This window comes from Sparus aurata, chromosome 23, assembly GCF_900880675.1.
Source record: "Sparus aurata chromosome 23, fSpaAur1.1, whole genome shotgun sequence".
Lineage (NCBI taxonomy): Eukaryota > Metazoa > Chordata > Actinopteri > Spariformes > Sparidae > Sparus > Sparus aurata.
The window spans coordinates 26,636,960-26,656,138 of record NC_044209.1 but is presented as its reverse complement, the minus strand read 5'-3'; the positions used below and the strand labels follow the sequence as shown (position 1 = coordinate 26,656,138).

General features: G+C 36.1%; 1 protein-coding gene and 1 pseudogene across 1 annotated transcript; both read right to left on the bottom strand.

The window, feature by feature from the left end:
* Nucleotides 1–2,898: 2,898 nt before the first annotated feature.
* On the bottom strand, nucleotides 2,899–7,391 carry LOC115574970 (uncharacterized). Its single transcript, XM_030406689.1, has 7 exons — nucleotides 7,296–7,391; nucleotides 7,112–7,177; nucleotides 6,644–6,715; nucleotides 5,345–5,935; nucleotides 5,039–5,149; nucleotides 4,854–4,964; nucleotides 2,899–4,009 (listed from the first exon to the last, which is right to left on the bottom strand). Exons 3-7 carry the CDS (start codon nucleotides 6,655–6,657, stop codon nucleotides 3,046–3,048), a joined length of 1,791 nt encoding a protein of 596 aa, XP_030262549.1. The 5' UTR covers nucleotides 6,658–6,715; nucleotides 7,112–7,177; nucleotides 7,296–7,391; the 3' UTR covers nucleotides 2,899–3,045.
* On the bottom strand, nucleotides 6,701–18,051 carry LOC115575645 (uncharacterized; annotated as a pseudogene).
* Nucleotides 18,052–19,179: the final 1,128 nt, after the last annotated feature.

Sequence of the window (19,179 nt, the reverse complement as noted above, 5' to 3'; positions counted from 1 at the left end):
TGAGTTCTTTGACTATCCAACAGCAATTTCGGGTTTGTAAAGCATTTCTTCTGTCCTGGATAAAGTACTTGGCTCTCTAGTGCTGTTTAGTCACATGATGTTAATATTTTTATTTTGCATTGGCTTTAATTTTTTCTCATTACTTTTAAGACTTTTAAGGCAAAAGGAAAATAATTCAGTTTTTCATCCTGTATCATTAACACAGATTATGTCTTTTGACTTTCCCTAAAATACGATAGTTAGACAGACTGCTCTTTGTTGTAAAGAAGCAATCTGTATCTAAATATACAACCTGATGCCTGTGAGTCAAATGTGTAAAACCCAATCTTATCTTGAGAGCACACTGCACACAGCAGTCTTCCTCCTGCTTACCCTTCCTGCATTTTTGACCAGATGGCTTGTCACTGTAAGACCACACTGCAGTGAAAGTGAAAGCAGTGCGGGGTGCAAGGAATTTTTTAGAAGTGTTTAGGCAAACAAAATAAAAATGAAAGTAATTCTATAATTTCCCAGCTTGGGGTCAATAAAGTCTATCTATCTATCTATCTATCTATCTATCTATCTATCTATCTATCTATCTATCTAAAGACATTTAGTAATTTTTTGGTATCAGCATCATCGTTTCATGTGAGAACTGAACTCAGCTGCTGTTGTCAAAACCTGGCTCAGGACCATGTCGAGAATTGTGAAAGGATGCAGAGTGTGAAATGACCAAAAGTTATCTATTACAGTTGAAATAAGAAAGTAAACAAACAGTTCAAAAAGGTGTGTATGTCGGTGGCATCAGTGGTGTAACTGTGGATGTGGTGAGAGATGGTGTGGTGTAGGTGGAGCAAAACAATAGTTTTAACAAAACAGGAAAAGGTGCAGGTGATGGGAAAACAGCAAGAGAGACCAGCCCAGTTAGAGACTGGACATTTATATCCCCCAGATCCCTGAGACCAGGTGCTCAAAATCAGGCTGTTACTGCAACCACCCTCCACCACCACCACCATATTTAGGTGGCTGATCTCTATGAGTGAATAAAAAAGGCGACTGTCAGGCCTTGGTGGAGGTAAACTCTCCGGTGCCATTCTAATTTGGAAATGTATTCCTAAAGGGAGGAGATGAGGAAGTGATCCTGCTGATTCTGCAAAATTACTGCTCCACCGGTAACACAGCAACTCTTCACAGAACACACAGTCAGTTCTTGAAAAGGCTGCCTTGGTCCTGGTAGTATTAAAGGCTGTTAATCTAATCTTAATGTCATCGTTGGTTTACTGTATATATGGTGTGTGACTATAGTTTGCAATGTATCTGCCAGCTAAAAGCTCTCTTACATAACGAAAGAAATCAGCTTTGTGCTCAGTTTTATATTTGTAAAAATAAGGTGGTGAAAACTAAGTTAGCTACTTCATTCCCCAGATGTTTAATGCCTTTCTCATTTCTATAATTAAAACCAGAACTTCTAAACTACAAGCACACAGTCTCAATGTACAGGAGACTTTTACAGCCCTTGTCAGGAAATGTTTGTCGCCACAGGAAATATTGGATCAGGGCTGCAGTGTTCAAGTTGATCCAGACTCTGGAGCCTCCTAATGGTTAAAAGTGAGATCTTAAAAGGGAAACTTGAGTGTTTGAGTGTCACTGATCAGAATGACGTATGTGCAGAGTTTGACTCCAGAAGGCTGCTTTCACTCACATCTGCTTAAGGAAGTTTCACAAGTGTTTTTGTAAATAGACCATGATTTCATTTAGCAATAAAAGAGGAAAACATCCAAGGGAGTGAACACTTTTCATAAGCACTGTATATTTTAGCTGCAAACATGTCCCACCATTGATGCTTGTTGATGGCTACAAAAACTCTCAGAATATCCAAAGATTGCCCAGAAGTTCTTATTTGGATCTTTTTCCCTGTCTGACTACTTTAAGATAGTAATCCCATGGAACAGAACAGAAATACACATTTCCCTTTGCATAGAGAGCTATGACTGCACTTCATTGTTCAATCCTGTGTTGTATAATGATAATAAAACTTGATCGTGGTTGATTGGAGACTACATATTCAGCTCAGGTATTCAGGATACACTAGAATGAGGTCAACACCATTTAATAAATGTGTATGAAGGTCACTATTATCCTCTTAATGTATGAAGCTTCTCATCTAAAGATAGAGGCCTTAAAACAAAAAGGAAATGTTTCTGTTACTTTTGAAATCTGTTCATTACGTGATTAAATGCTAATGTGTGCTCAGAGTTTAGATTAATTTGGATTTATTTATGTTAATACTTTTTTTAATATCGACAGCGATACAGAACAGAGTAAGTTACATGTTTAAATGGGTGGTACAGACAATAAGGCAAGATTACATTATACATTTAAAGCACTGCAACAATAGAAAACTTCAAAGATAAATCTCAAGGTACACCATTCCTCCTATAAAATAAACATTATGTAAAACAAAAAAATAAAATTCAATCCAACTGCTTTTATGAATTGATGAGATGACGTCACATATATCTTCAGATCAGTAATCACATTATTTATGGCAAGTGGCTACAAATGGCAGCTCTTAGTTTAACAGCAAACATACTAATATTTATTTTCACATACAATGTTTATCAGTTAAAGCATTTATTACTAAATTTCATGTGCACACACTTAAGTAAATAGTAAATAATTGAAGAAAGTTACATTATATAAACAGACATTCTGGCGATATAATTATCTAAAAAATTACAGTAAAATTGTTAACTTCATAAGAATCAAAACTAATAAAGTCTCCAAAAGACAGACTTGAATGATTGAGGATGGTCGGTGATTTATATAAAATGGATCTAAACACTGTTCATAGATTTTCAAAAAGGCTCATTGTGAGTGTTGCCACAAATACAGGACTCACACTCAGCACTACTGCACTACACAACCTTGTCTTTTTTCTATCGCTTTCACATCATCATAGCATCTGTTTTTATCTTCATTCTTTAGGATTGCGTTCTCTGGATCAGATGGATTGTCCAGAACAGCATGTTCATTCTCTGATGTTGGCAGAACTTTGCACAGGGATTAATTCTTCTTGATTGCCCTCTCTGGATAAAATGTCTTGTCCAGGACGGCTCGGTGTTCCTCTGATGTCTTCTGACCTTTGCACAGGGAGTCATGGATCTTCTTCCATGAGACGATCTCTGAGCTCCAAAGTGCAGCTCTGGCTCTGAGGAACTTTGAGACTTCAGTCTCGCTGCCTTTAGAGAGACTGTAGCCATCCTTACAGATGAAGATGAGATCCATGCCAAGGAAAATAGCATTGGCTGCAATGAACCCTGCTCTGGCTGACTTAGTAAGAGCAAGAGGCCCTTTGACTGCTGCCTGAGTGATATCTGGGATATCTGAGGCCACCCTGGGCACGTTGCGTAATGCTTTGCCTTCCTGAGCCACCACCTTGCCAACACTTAAAATCACCTCCTCACTGTTCAACAACTTCAAATTAGAGGCAGCATCAACAAGCGCATCAATACCTTTTCCAACAGCACCAACTATACTGAGCACCTTGCCAACTCCAACAACCAATTCTTTGTCACTTGCCTCTAAGTTGGAGCCTATTTGACCCATGACCTTCCCCAAACAATCCTGGAGACTCTGAACATCTTCCATGAAGCTCTGGAAGACTTCACTAGCTTTGTTTTGTTGTGTACGGTTTACTCCAATCTCTGTAGCGGTGGTGACAGCACTGTTGACTCCACTGGTCACTCCCAGTGCTGCCCCACCTATTGTCAGACCTAGAGACACTCCTGCTGTTACAGGAATTAATGCCAAACCAACAATGGAAAGCACACCTCCAACTGCTCCCACTGAGCTGCCTGCCACACCGGAGATCCTTGCCCCCTTATTCATACTGTCTAGTTTAACAGCCCCCTCCTCCAGGTCTGTTAGAAACTGCAGCATCCTGGGCTGTCGCTCTTTGAACTCATCGATGAAACCAGAACATGAAACATCCTGGAACAAGAACACCAGTCTGAAGTTCTGGTCCATCCTGATTAAGACAAAATTAATACACCAATCAATGCTTTATTAAATTATTATCTGGATTGCTTATTAATCAAAGTCACAACCTGACACTTTAATATATTTTCTGAGACTGATTTGGTGAATTGGCTATCTTCTTTCTTTATCTTTATTTTCAAGGGTGGTGTCCTGAGGTGATCTAATGTAATCATTAATTATCATTGATAACCAAAATTTAACCCAAAACTCCCATTAATGTTGCATGAAGCACAACAGCTCTGTGCTTGATTGCCAATAAATATTTCTTTGATTAATCAGGTGCTGATTGTAGGAGAATCCACTGAGGTCAGATTCCCCATTAAAAACAGGACTAAAGAAACTCTTCTATTCTATTCCGTTTTCTTCAGCTTTTTCTGTGAGGGTCGCAGAGATGTTACTGCTTTTATCCATTTTTTTTTTTCAAGGAGTTGTGGCAATCACTGGGGCCAATTCCAGTTAACTCTATGGGCAAAGCTCATCGCAGGACCCTTACTGATGGCAGAGGCTGACACACAACTGCACATAAGGAGCAATTCTGGGGTTCAGTATCTTGCTCAAGGATACTTTGACATGTAGCTCAGTTCTGCCACAGGGGAGCCGGGATTTGATCCTGAGACCTTCCGGTCATTAGTCCACCAGCTCTACCCACTGAGCTACAGCTGCCCCGACTGAAGAAACCCTGCAGTATAATTAAGTGAACCCATTGTTCGCAGACTAAGAATTGAATGGATGGACAAAATATCAAATTGTTCCATCTAACAATAATTCATATATATATTTCATATATATATATAATACTCCCCCCCCAAAAAATGTACATGGATAATACATACCTGATTTCATCAAGCTGATTAATGTGACCAAGCATCCTTTGTATTTTATCTTCAGACAAATCCACATCAAGGTCCACAGCAGGTTCTGTGGTCGCTCTCTGAAATAGTAGTCTGAAAAGGAACAGCTGATTTTAGTATCTTTTTTGTTTTTGGCCCCAAACGAACAATACAGAGGTAATACTTACCCCAGTTCAACTTGCTGATTAATGTGACAAAGAATTCTTTGTGCGTCTTCTTCCGACAAATTTACACCGAGGTCTGCCAGAGTTGTTGTCGTCATTATCAGGAGACGCTGACTGAAATAGAAACAGCAGATTATAATTTCTTGTATGTAAAGCATTTTGGCGTTTTCTTTATAAATAATTCTAAATATATTTTCTTTGAATTGAAAAATTCGCTGGTATTTCGGTTTTTAAGTAATAATTATTTCAGATTCATATTTAAAAGCTAAAGAACATGATGTGCGATATAAATATAATAATAAGAGATACCTTTTCTCCAACTTCTCACAGATTATCCCTGTGGTCTTTATGTATTTGTCCAGCTGGTTTGACAGCACTTCCACATTCTGAAGCTTGGGGAGGAAGAAGACACTTGCATCTCTTTTAAACTCGAGGAGGAGAGGACAGATTTGTTGTGCAGCGATGATGACATCCTGAACATGTTCAAGGCTGATCCCCTCTGGCAGGTGTAACACCTGGTTCTCCTCCATGAACACATGAAGTGAGGTGACCGCCAGCTTCTCCACTGCCTCCAGGAAGTGGTCGAGCTTCTTCAGACCTCCCAGAGTGAACTTTAACACATCAGCCAGCTCTTTCTGCAGTTTTGCACACCTGTTGTCTGCAGACGTTACCTTGTTCTTAATATATTCCCCCAGAGCCTTACCTTTGCTCTGTGACTGGGTAACATGTCTAAAGCTCAGGTTAATTTTGTCAGCTCTGTCTTTGATGTCCCTCATGTGGACCAACTCTGCCTCCCTTGCATCCATCCATGAGGAGATCCTCTGACAGAATCCTCTCACTGTGTCAAAATAAGTGAGGGTATCTGTGGTGTAGCGGCACAAAGCCTGCTGTAGTTGTTGTCTGTAAGAAAATAGAGTAAAGTAAAGTAGATTGATCTTAATGGGAAAACCAAATAAATGATCTACTTACAATTACACAATGCATTTGTACAATGCAGTTACAAAGTTAAATGCAATTATTTTTGATACAACACTGGGTGAGGAACCTGTAATGGCCAAACTTCAACATGTGCAATTTACCCCAGTAAGTCTGTGGGTTATTTTATCATCTCTTTATATACACACATACCACACCCACCTGTTTTTAACTTAGTCACATATGTTTTGGACATTTCATAAATGTAACTTCCTGTCTTCCTGGCTGACATAAAAGGGGATGCAAATCTTGGCAGCTACAAATCAGTGAACTTTGTTTCTCTCCTCACCAAAATGTGTTTTCAGAACATATTTTTGGCCATTTTGCAAAGTGACTTCATATATTCAATAATGACCTGAATAATGGAGATTTTGGTAATGTTCTAGTTGACCAATCACATGAGTGGACAGTTGAAGGCAGACATCAGTCCTCGCTGAGAACAACATAGACCAAATCACTTTGGTCAAAATGAGATGTCAGAACTCATTACCTATCATCAATTTAGCTTTTTATTAGGTTATTTTAAATCATGTGCATTCATAAGCTTTATTTTATTTGGCCGTGCTCCTATTTTAGGCTTTGCTGTGAATTAAATATTTAGTCTGGAAAACAACAGCATAAATATTTGTTTACCTTTTACCCGACATCTGTTCGTCTTCACTTGGTACGCTGTCTACAACTCCTTGCTGGTTAACTTGTTATCAGCTGTGGAGAAAAAAAAAAAAAAGGTCAAGATTTTAAAATGTTTTCAGACTTTGAACACAGATTTCTGTTTTTTAATTTAACTTTAATCTACACATGCATTGTATTTGTTTATCACACCCAAGCTGTGGCAGGATTTTAAATACTTCATAGAGTTTTTGAGTTTCCAGTGTTTTTATGTTTCCCCTGACTTGGTCCTGTCCTGTTATCATAAATTGCCAGTTTAGGAAAACACTCAGATACCATAGAGATGATATAACTGTTTATATCATGGATTCATTTCACATTCCTGCTTTCTAATGTCAGAGCTTCTAGTTGTCCATTTTAAAGTTATGCCTGTAAATGTTACACATTATTAATTTAAAAAATACATAAATACTACTGAAAACTTAACTTTACCTTTGCTGTTTGTCTCCACTTGGCAAACTGTCTCCGACTCCTTGTGGCTCTATTGTAGGCTGATAGCTGTTGTGGAAAAAGGAAAATAAGTCAAGATTCAAAGTTTTTCATCCTGTAACATTAACACATGTTAGTAAGGCAGAATAATCTTTGTTGTAAAGAAGCAAACTGTATCCAAACATACAATTTGATGCCTGTGAATCAAATGTGGGAAACAGCTTATCTTGAGATCACACTGCACACAGCAGTCCTCCTCCTGCTTCCCCTCCCTGCATTTTTGGCAATTTGGATTGTTTTTATTACACCACACTGCAATGAAAGTGAAAGCAGTGCAGGGTGCGTGGAAATTTTTAGACGTGTTTAGGCAAACTAAATAAAAATGAATGTAAGGATGGACCAAGAAAGGCATTTATTTAGTTTTTTATATCAGCATTATTGTTTCTTTTGAGAAGGTATCAGCCATAGCAGATGTTTGCTCCTGGAATAACAACTGCTGTTGTCATAACCTGGCTCTGGGCCATGACAAGAAATGTGGAAGGACGCAGAGTGTGAAATGAACACAACTAATTTATTACAATTAAAATAAGAAACTAAACAAACAGTTAAAAAAGGTTTGTACGTCAGTGGCATCAGTGGTGTGAATGTGTATGTGGTGAGAGATTGTGTGGTGTAGGTGGAGCAAAACAATAGTTTCAACATAACAGGAAAAGGTGCAGGCGATGGGAGGAAAGCAAGAGAGACCAGCCCAGTTAGAGACCGGACTTTTATATCCCCCAGAGCCCTGAGACCAGGCGCTCAAGATCAGGCTGCTACTGCACCCATCCTCCACCACCACCACCACCGTATTTAGGTGGCTGGTCTCTATGAGTGAGTAAAAAAGGCGACTGTCAGGCCTTGGTGGAGGTAAACTCTCCGGTGCCATCCTAGTTTGGAAATGTATTCCTAAAGGGAGGAGAACAGGAAGTGATCCTGCTGCTTCTGCAAAATTACTGCTCCACCAGTAACACAGCAACTCTTCAGTGAACACACAGTCAGTTCTTGTAAAGGCTGCCTTAGTCCTGGTAGTATTAAAGGCTGTTAATCTAATCTTAATGTCATCGTTGGTTTACTGTATATATGGTGTGTGACTATAGTTTGCAATGTGTCTGCCAGCTGAAAAGCTCTGCTACATAAAGAAAGAAATCAGCTTTGTGATCACTTTTATTTTTGGAAAAATAAGGTGGTGAAAACTAAGTCACCCACTTCATTCCCCAGATGTTTTTACCTCTGTTTCGTATCTTTTCGTATCTAAAACCAGAAATCCTAAACTACAAGCACACAGTCTCAAGTGTGAAGGAGACTTTTACAGCCCTTTGAGTTTGACTCCAGAAGGCTGCTTTCACTTACATCTGCTGAAGGAAGTTTTCCCTTTTTTATTGTTAGTCTGAGTTTAAAGTGTGCACATTCAAGCTTCATCTTTCTTATATCAAAGGTAGTTTGGAGGCTAATGAACAACTTTCACAAGGTTTTTTTTGTATACAGACCATGATTCCATTTATAAAAGCAATAAAAGAGGAAAACATCCAAGGGCGTGAATACTTTTAGGCACTGTATATTTTCAGCTGCAACCATGTCCCACCATTAATGCTTGTTGATGGCTTCAAAAACTCTTAGAATAACCAAAGATCGTTTGGATCTCTTTTCCCCTGTCTGAATACTTTAAGATATTAATCCCATAATTTACACCATTTCCCTTTGCATAGAGAGCTATGACTGCACTTCATTGTTCAATCTTGTGTTGTATAATGACAATAAAGCTTGACTGTGGTTGATTGGAGACTACATATTCAGCTCCGGTATTCAGGATACACACTACAGAATGATGTCAGCACCATTTAATAAATGTGTATGAAGGTCACTATTATCCTCTTAATGTATGAAGCTCTTCATCCAAAGATAGAGGCCTTAAAACAAAAACGAATCACAAACGCAAGACATTTTACTGTTACTGCTGAAATCTGTTTATTACGTTTAAATGCTAATGTGTGCTCAGAGTTTAAATTCATTTGGATGTATTTACGTTAATACATCATTTTACGCGATACAGAACAGAGTAAGTTACATGTTAAATGGGTGATACAGACAATGAGGCAAGATTACATGATGACTTTAAATCACTGCAACAATAGAACACTTCAAAGATAAATCAGTTACACCGTTCCCTCCTATAAAATGTATAGTTATATAAAACAAAAAATGAACATTTAACCCAGTTGCTGGTATGAATAGACAAATTGACGTCATGTATTTCTTCAGATCAGTAATCGAATTATTTATGGCAAGTGGCAACAATTGGCAGCTCTGAGCTCAACAGCAAACATATTCATATTCATTTTCACATACAAAGTTTATCAGTTAAAGCATTTATTACTAAATGTCGTGGGCACATACTAAAGTAATCTTAATTGAAGAAAGTTACATCATATAAACAGACATTCTCGCGATATAATAATTCAAATATGACAGTGAAATTGTTAACATCATAAAAATCAAACCTAATGAATTATCTCAAAAATATACACTTGAATGATTGAGGATGATCAGGGATTTTTATAAAATGGATCTAAACACTGTTCATAGATTTTCAAAAAGATAAATTGTAAGTGTTGCCACAAATACATATACTATTATACTATATATATATATATATACATATATAGATATATATGTATATGTATATGTATATGTATGTATGTATCAGAGAGAGAGAGATCTGCCAACCAATCATGAGTGATTTATAGTGTAACGCCCGACTCTTGGGTATTCTGTTGTTGTTGGTGTAATTATGGTTCGTAAATGTGTTGTGAATAAGATGATGTGTAAGACGGTTGCAGGTTAATTCACATCCTTTGTTCTGTGGCTAAATTGTGCTGAGTTAACAAAGATGATAAAATGTTGGCACCATGAGTGAAGGGGTGTTTGCCGAGAGAGACTTCCCGTCTGTTACGCTTTGCGAGTGTACGCAATGAATGGGGAAATTTTAGCTAACGTTGGCCAAACTATGTTACGTTTGTTTTCTTTTTATGGACAGCTACATCATGCTGATTACAGTCCTTTTTACCACTGTGAGTGCTAAGTACGTCGTGCTTTGTTTCTGTCAATATATGGCACGAATATGTATAATTGTTATTTGTTAATTCAACAATCTGTGTTTGGTGCAGGTAGAAATACATGGCATTCAAGCAAGAATTTCTTTTTTAGTCTCACAGGATTCTCCTAATTAGGTGAACAAGAAGATCCAAGTTGGCAGAACTCTTGGCAAAACTTAAAAACCTTAGTTAAGTCAACAACAACAGGCAAAAGTTGAGAAAACTAAAAAATCTCTTACATTTTGCATTTTTTGCATTTTGCATTGATATTTTATGTTTTCTCAACTTTTTATTTTTTACAGTGAATGAAAGAGCATTAAGTGGAATGAACCCTGCTCTGGCTGACTTAGTAAGGGCAAGAGGCCCTTTGACTGCTGCCTGAGCGATATCGGGGATATCCGCAGCCGCCCTGGGCACGTTGCCTAATGCTTTGCCTTCCTGAGCCACCACCCTGCCAACATTTACAATTGCCTTCTCATTCTTCAACAACTTCAAAGCAGAGGCAGCGTCAACAAGTGCATCAATACCTTTTCCAACACCACCAACTTTACCAAGCACCCTGCCTACTCCAACAACCAATTCTATGTCACTTGCCTCTAAGTTGAAGCTTATTTGACCTATGACTTCCTCCAGACAACCATGGAGACTCTGAACATCCTTCATGAAGTTCTGGAAGACTTCACTGGCTTTCTTTTGTTATTTACGGTTTACTCCTATCTCTTTGATGGTGGTGACAGCACTGTTGACTCCGCTGGTCACTCCCAGTGCCACCCCACCTATTGTCAGACCTAGAGACACTCCTGCTGTTACAGGAATTAATGCCAAACCAACAATGGAAAGTATACCTCCAACTGCCCCCACTGAGCTGCCTGTCACACTGGAGATCTTTGCCCCCTTATTCATCTTGTCTAGCTGAACAGCCCCCTCCTCCAGGTCAGTTAGAAACTGCAGCATCCTGGGTTGTCGTTCATTGAACTCATCAATGAAGCCAGAACATGAAACATCCTGGAACAAGAACACCAGTCTGAAGTTCTGGTCCATCCTGATAAAGAGGAAAGATAAAATTATTCACAAATCAAAATTTAAGTTAATTATCAATCAGAGTCACAAACTGACAGTTTAATATATTTTCTGAGACTGATTTGGTAAATTGGCTATCTTTTCCCTTCTTCAAGGATGGTGCCCCGATGTGATCTAATGTAAATTGGATCTTATCATTGATCATAATGAATAATTATCCCTGATAATCATTAATTATCATTGGTCGCCAAATTCGCCAAATTATCGCCAAATATGTACATGTATATGTGTATATATATATATATATATATATATATATATATATATATATATATATGTATATATATATATATATGTATATAAATACACACATATATACATATATATATAAATACATATACACACACATATACATTTACAGATATATATACTGTATGTATATATATAACTGTATATGTATATGTGTAATATAGAAGTAATACTTTGCCTCCTCAAAATGTACACACATACATACGTGGATAATGTTTATGGATAATACTTTTGTATAATACATACCTGATTTCATCAAGCTGATGTGACCAAGCATGGTTTGTATTTCATCTTCAGACAAATCCACATCACGGTCCACAACAGGTTTTGTGGTCGCTCTCTGAAATAGTAGTCTGAAAAAGGAACAATTAATTTTAGTAATTTTTTTGTTTTTGGTCCCAAACGAACACTACAGAGGTAATACTTAACCCAGTTCAACTTGCTGATTAATGTAACAAAGAATTCTTTGTGCATCATCTTCAGATAAATTTACACCGAGGTCTGCCAGAGTTGTTGTCGTCATCATCAGGAGACGCTGACTGAAATACAAACACTGATTATAATATCCTGTATTTGAAGCTTGTTGGCATTTTCTTTGTAAATAATTCTAAATATGTATTTTTTAAATTTCAATATTCTTTGGTGTTTCTGTTTTTAAGTAATTATCATTTCAGATTCCTATTTAATGAATGAATGAATGAATATGAATGAATGAATAGTTTATGAATGAATAGTTTTATTTCGGTTACAATATAAAATACTTAAATTATGTGCAATCAACTGGCAAATATTATCATACAGTCTTCCACTCAACATTTTCTCACAAAAAAAAAAAAAATTAAACAAAAAAAAGGAATAGGCTGAAGCCAAGGCTTATTTTTGCCTATCCTGTGCAATCCATGAAATAACCCAAAGTATCAGTAATACAAATAGGGAGAAAAAACAACAACAAAAAAAAAACATAACAAAAATTTACTAAATTTACTAAATTCTTACTACTTAATCATTTCATTTCAGTTATTTTACATTGTAATCCTTAATTATTTTACCTTTCAATGTTTTTTTGAAACTCAACAGTGATCTACACAATTTCAGTTCATCACTAAGTCCATTCCATAATTTAACTCCCAAAAATTAAACACATCTATATTTAACATTAGTTCTCACTTTACATATTTCAAAGACACACAACCCTCTTAAATTATAATTTTTTTCTCTCAATTTAAAAAAAATGTTGAAAACAGGTAGGAAGACTTTTATTCCTTGCTCGAAATAATATTTCTAATGTTTTTATATGTTCAATGTCTAAGAATTTTAAGATGCCAGACTTTATAAATAATTTATTAGTGTTTTTGCGATAGGAAGCTTTATTAATTATTCTGACAACTCTTTTCTGGAGTTTAATTATAGGGTCTATGTATGTCCTGCATGCATTTCCCCAAACTTCAACACAATATGACATGTATGGCATTATAAGTGAGAAGTATAATATACGCAGACATTTATTGTTCAACAAATCCCCTACTTTGTAAATAATACCAATAGATTTAGCTAATTTATTTTTAATATATTCTATATGTGGCTTCCAACTGAATTTATGATCTAAAATTACTCCCAAGAATTTAATCTCATATACTCTTTCAATTTTTACTCCATTCAGGAATAATTTAATTTCACAATTAGCCCTAACACCACCAAACACAAAACATAAACATACATTTTGTTTTATTTTCATTTAATGATAACTTATTAATATCAAACCATTCTTTTAACATGATCAACTCCTTTTCTACTGTTGACAACAATTCTTTAATAAATAAATAAATTTATAAATAAATAAATAAAATAAATTTGTATCATCAGCAAATGTAATGAATTTCAACTTATTAAATACTGTACAAATATCATTCAAATAAAGTATAAATAACTTAGGTCCCAATACCGAACCCTGTGGTACACCACAAGTTACTTTTCCAAAATGTGACACAGTATTATTAATTTTTACATACTGAAACCTATTATTCAAATAACTTCTTATCGAATTTAGTGTAACACCTCTTATTCCATAACACTCCAATTTCTGCAGTAGTAAGGAATGATTAATTGTATCAAACGCTTTATGTAAATCAACAAAAACACCTACAGCATATTGTTTCTTATCTATAGCCGTAGCTATATTTTCTACAAACTCCATCACTGCTAAGTATGTTGATCGGTTGCTTCTAAACCCATATTGATGGTCACTCAGTAACTCATATTTCTCCATAAAATTATCCAATCTGTTTACAAACAATTTTTCGAGTATTTTTGAAAACTGAGGTAGCAAAGACACAGGTCTGTAATTTGATATAATATGTTTGTCACCATTTTTTATTAATTGGGACCACCTTAGCCATTTTCATCAGGAAAAATACCTGTTTGAAAAGATTTATTACATATATTAGTAAATGGTTTGAGGACAGAATCCATTACTTCCTTTACAAGCGACATATCAATAGTATTATCATCTGTGGATTTTTTACTCTTAAACTTCCGTACCACTTCTAATACATCACTCTCACAAACTCCACCAAGAAACATTGAGTTGTTACTGTTGAATGCAAAAACATAACTATGGTCTACATTACTAATTTCCCTTGCTAAATGTGGGCCTACATTGACAAAAAAATCATTAAACTCATTAGCAATTTCCTCTGGATTTTCAATAATTGAATTGTCATTATTTACAAAATATGCTGGAAAATCTTTTTTTCTACGGTTTTTTTATCAAACCATTGAGCACCCTCCAGGTACCCTTAATGTTATTTTTGTGTTTTTGCAGCAAATGATCATAACAGTCTTTTTTGTGCAGTCTCATAATAGATGTCAATTTGTTTTTATATTTTTTGTACTTGTCCTCCTTTTCCTTTGTTCTATATGTGATAAATTCCCTATAGAGCCTATTTTTCTTTTTACAAGCTTTTTCCAACCCTTCTGTAAACCATGGTTTTCTCTTCTTTTTTGGATTTTGTCTATACTCTTTCAATGGACAATGGTGATCATAATATAACAAAAATGTATCTAAAAATGCATCATATGATTGATTAGTATTGTCTATATAGACTTCCTGCCAGTCATGATTCATAAGGTCTGCCTTGAGTGCCATTATTGCCTCTTGTGATTTTATTCTAACTAAGTTACTAGTCTGTGTATTTGTTCCTGCTTTTAACCTTTTGTTAATTTCTAACACAACAAAAACAGGCAAATGATCACTCACATCAGTCACTAATAATCCACTAACTATTTTAACATCAGTTACATTTGTAAAAATATTATCAATCAATGTTGCAGCATCTTTAGTTATTCTGCTAGGTTTTATGATTAACGGATGTAAACTCAAACTAAACATAATATTAACAAACTCTTCGGTTTTCATATGATCATTAGATTTCAGCAAATCAATATTGAAGTCACCACAAACCAGAATAGTCTTATCATTATGTTTTTCATATCATTCATAAATCTTCTCATTAAATTGATCAATACTTGATCCCGGTGTTCTATAGATGCAACTGATTAATATATTTTTAGATCTTTCAACCTCAATTTCAATGGTTATACATTCCATCACATTGTCAATAACAATGGTCATATCCCCAATAACTTTGCATTTAAAGGCAGTTATCACAAACAGGGCAACACCCCCTCCCCTTTTATTACTCCTATTTTGCCAAAACATTTCATAACCCTCTAATCCATCCTGTAGATTTTTTTCATCGCTCAACCAAGTCTCTGAAATTGCTATTATACTAAACTTTTGTTGAAGCTGTTGAAGGTAATCTTTAATTTTGGAGAAGTTACTGTAGAGACTCCTACTATTAAAATGAATGACTGAAAACCCCTCCATCTTCATACTGGAATTAAATTCATCTTCAGAATAATATTCACAGTTCATGTCAATGTTCTGATAGAAGTGGATCTCTGGATCCATGTCATTTTCCAACTCATAAAGCTTGTGATCTTTAAAATCAAAAAACTTAAAATCTGTGTGTTCACACATTTTTACCATATTTTGTCACTCACAAGCAGTATTTCGCCATATACCTGTTTTCCATGACACAAAATAAATGTTAGACATTTCCCCACTATGCCACCTCTCTACCATGTGATCCATCATTTTCATTTGTATCGTTCAAGCTCATCAATGTCTCTGATGGCTATCACTTTAGCCTGTTCTGGTGTTCCATTTAGTCGTATCATTATTCTGCAGTTCCTTGTCCAAGTGTCCTGAATCCGCTTTTCCCTTTTCAGGATTCTAGCTTGTCTTGCAATTTCACCATTTCTCTTTGTCAGATGCTCATTCACATATACCCCTGTGCCCTTCAAATGTTTTGCCTGCTTTAGCACCTCATTTTTGTATTTTCTACTCACAAATCGAATGATGATGTTGGGCCTGTTGGGCCTGATGTCCCGTTGTTGGGGTATAGTGTGGCAAGCAGCTATATTTTGACTGTCTATAGGAATGTCTTTGTTGTTGAAGAAGTTGATGACTTGCTGCTCAAGTGTTTGTAGTTCACCTCTTGGTGCATCCTCACCCTCCGTGTCCCCTGCTGTAATCCGTGCGTAGGTACGGTGGGTTGTCTCAAGTCCAGATATCACAAGGTCTTCCATCCTTGTGTACTGCTCCAAATCATCGACTCTTCTTTCAGGCTCTTCAATTTTCTTGTCTTTTTCTTTGATCACAGCCTTCAGTTGTTTCACTTCTTCAATTAATTCCAGTAGGCCCATCTGTTGCTTTGCCACCTTACTTAGCTCCTCTGACATGAAGTTCAAAGATTTTTTAACCTCCTCCATGTCTTCTCCTAGTTTCTTTGTAGCCATGTCTTTAGCTGATTAAGACAGTACTTTGGAAGGCAGAACAGACCCAGGTAATCCAATGTTGCTGGTATGTTAACAACACTGCGGCCTGCCACCAAACGCGGCCTTCCACCAAAATATCCAAAAACCTCAAAAATGGCATGAAAAAAATAACAGCTGAAGAACATTATATGCAGGATAAATATAATAATAATAGATACCATTTTTCCAACTTCTCACAGATTATCCGGGTGGTCTTTATGTATTTGTCCAGCTGGTACGACAGCACTTCCACATTCTGAAGTTTGGGGAGGAAGAAGACACTTGCATCTCTTTTAAACTCGAGGAGGAGAGGACAGATTAGCCGTGCAGCAGTGATGTCAACCTGAACATGTTCAAAGCTGATCCCCTGAGGCAGGTGTAACACCTGGTTCTCCTCCATAAATACGTGAAGTGAGGTGACCGCCAGCTTCTCCACTGCCTCCAGGAAGTGTTGCAGCTTCTTCAGACCTCCCAGAGTGAACTTTAACACATCTGCAAGCTCTTTCTCCAGCTCTTCACGCCTCTTGTCTGCAGACGTTACCTTGTTCTTAATATATTCCCCCAGAGCCTTACCTTTGGTCTTGGACTGGGTAACATGGCTAAAGCTCAGGTTAATTTTGTCAGCTTTGTCTTTTATGTCCCTCATGTGGACCAACTCTGTCTTCCTTGCATCCATCCATGACGAGATCTCCTCACAGAATCCTCTCACTGTGTCAAAGTAAGTGAAGGTATCTGTGGTGTAGCGGGACAAAGTCACCTGTGGTTGTTTTCTGTAAGGAAACACAACATTGTCTGTAGATTGATCGTTGTCATGTTTTCACATGGGAAAACAAATAAATGAACTACTGAACAATTATTAAAGAGTAAGTAAAACTAATTAAAATTAATATATCCAAAAGTAAATTAACTGAGGCAAGGAAAATGTATTTGTATAGCACAATTCAGACACAAGGCAACTCAAAGTGCTTTACAGGGGCATAAAAATGACTTTAAAAAACATTAAAACTTGAATTTTTTATTAAAAACAAGCAGGAAGATATCAAGAAACAGAACATTAAGAAAGTTAAGAAATAGGAAGGTAAGCAATAGAGGAGGTTTTAAAAGAGATGAGAGGAAAATAAAAGTCACAGTGCAGTTCAAAGCCTTAAAACAGTTATTGTAATCTTATCTTTGTTTAATTGAAGAAAACAGCCATTTATCAAAAGTAATTATTCAGCTGTTGAAAAACAGTGTTTTCAATGATTTTACTTAAAATAGGAAAGTTTTGTCATTAGCTCCAGATAAACTGGAGAGAAGTTCTTGACCTTATTTTTAAATACCGTAGATATAAAGGCTGAACTGTGTCTACCACATATATACCCTGAAGATTGCTACATAAATGCAAAGAAACAGAAAGTAATGATTTTTTGTCTTTTACAAGCCAATCAAGTATAGCATTAAGATGGAAGGATTGTGAGAAACAAAACTCTAAACAATGGATCAAAGAAATGTCCTGCACTCTGGCATTAGGAAAACTGGCATTCATAGTAAAAGCCAAACCTAAAGAATTCTATGAGATGTGGACACCTTTTCTACAAGTTATGAGTACCTTGACTCCACATTCATGAGTCAACAAGATGATGAGACCTGTCTCTAATACACCCTCTTCAAATTAAGCCATGTACTCTTCTTCCTTATCAGGTTATTACAAGTTTTTTTCTTCTTCTTTCTTTTTTAATTGGGACTATAGCATAGGAAGGCCCATTTCTTTTCATTTTTTACCCCTGACTTTGTATATATTATCTATATTTGAATGTATATGTATAGGCATAGGTGTATGTATGTAAGTATGAGTGTACATATGTACAATTATTTTGTATATATATATATATATATATATATATATATATATTTATACTTATATGGCTATTTATGTTTTAATAAACAATAAACAGAGCAGTGAAAAAACATGGGAGGTTTTATATGGGCTTATAATTTTTCAATACTGATGCGTCTAGATTGTTCTTCTTCAGGAGTGGTTTAATGACTGCAGTTTTCATGGCTTGGGGGAGGACGCCTAAGAGAGGAGACAAATTCTGATCATTCAAAGAGTAATATTGGGGTGTCTGTGACACAATGCATTTGTACAATGCAGTTACATAATTACATGCAGTAAGTAGCAATATAGCTGAAAATTCGAATCTGTTATCATGTAGTTATGATATTTTTTCTTGTAATTATGGGATATGGAAGTCTCTCTCTCTCTGTCAAGGATAGGTCAAGGTTTTAATGTGTTTTCAGTCCACACAGACATGTTTGTTGATAGTAAATCAAACGTACTTATTTTGAAACAACACTGGGTGAGGGGCCTCTTATGGCAAAACTTCAATATGTGTGATTTACTCTAGTAAATTGGGGGGTTTGTTTTCATCTCTTTATATACATACATACGACATATATAAAGAGATGAAAACAAAAACCCAGACTTACTAGAGTAAATCGCACATATTGACAGGGAAATGCCATCTCATGACCACAGTGCATTCCTTCCTTTGTATTTAGTTTTGAGTAAGAAAAGGGAACAGTACACTATCTCCTTATACACTGCTCGAAAAAAAGAATTAAGGAAACACTTTAATAACACATCAGATCTTGATGAATGAATTACTCAAGTTGAAAATCTTTACTGATGTAGAATTTGTTGAGAAAAAAAAAGACATAACAACAATTGATGGAAACCAAACTCATTAACCC

Bases quoted from the DNA above. Each gene is read 5' to 3' on its own strand.
- LOC115574970 (XM_030406689.1), bottom strand. The intron at 5,150-5,344 runs GTATCTCTTATT...TTTCTATTTCAG, and splicing joins TGTGAGAAGTTGGAGAAAAG to TCAGCGTCTCCTGATAATGA. The intron at 4,010-4,853 runs GTATGTATTATC...TGTCTTAATCAG, and splicing joins AATCAGCTTGATGAAATCAG to GATGGACCAGAACTTCAGAC.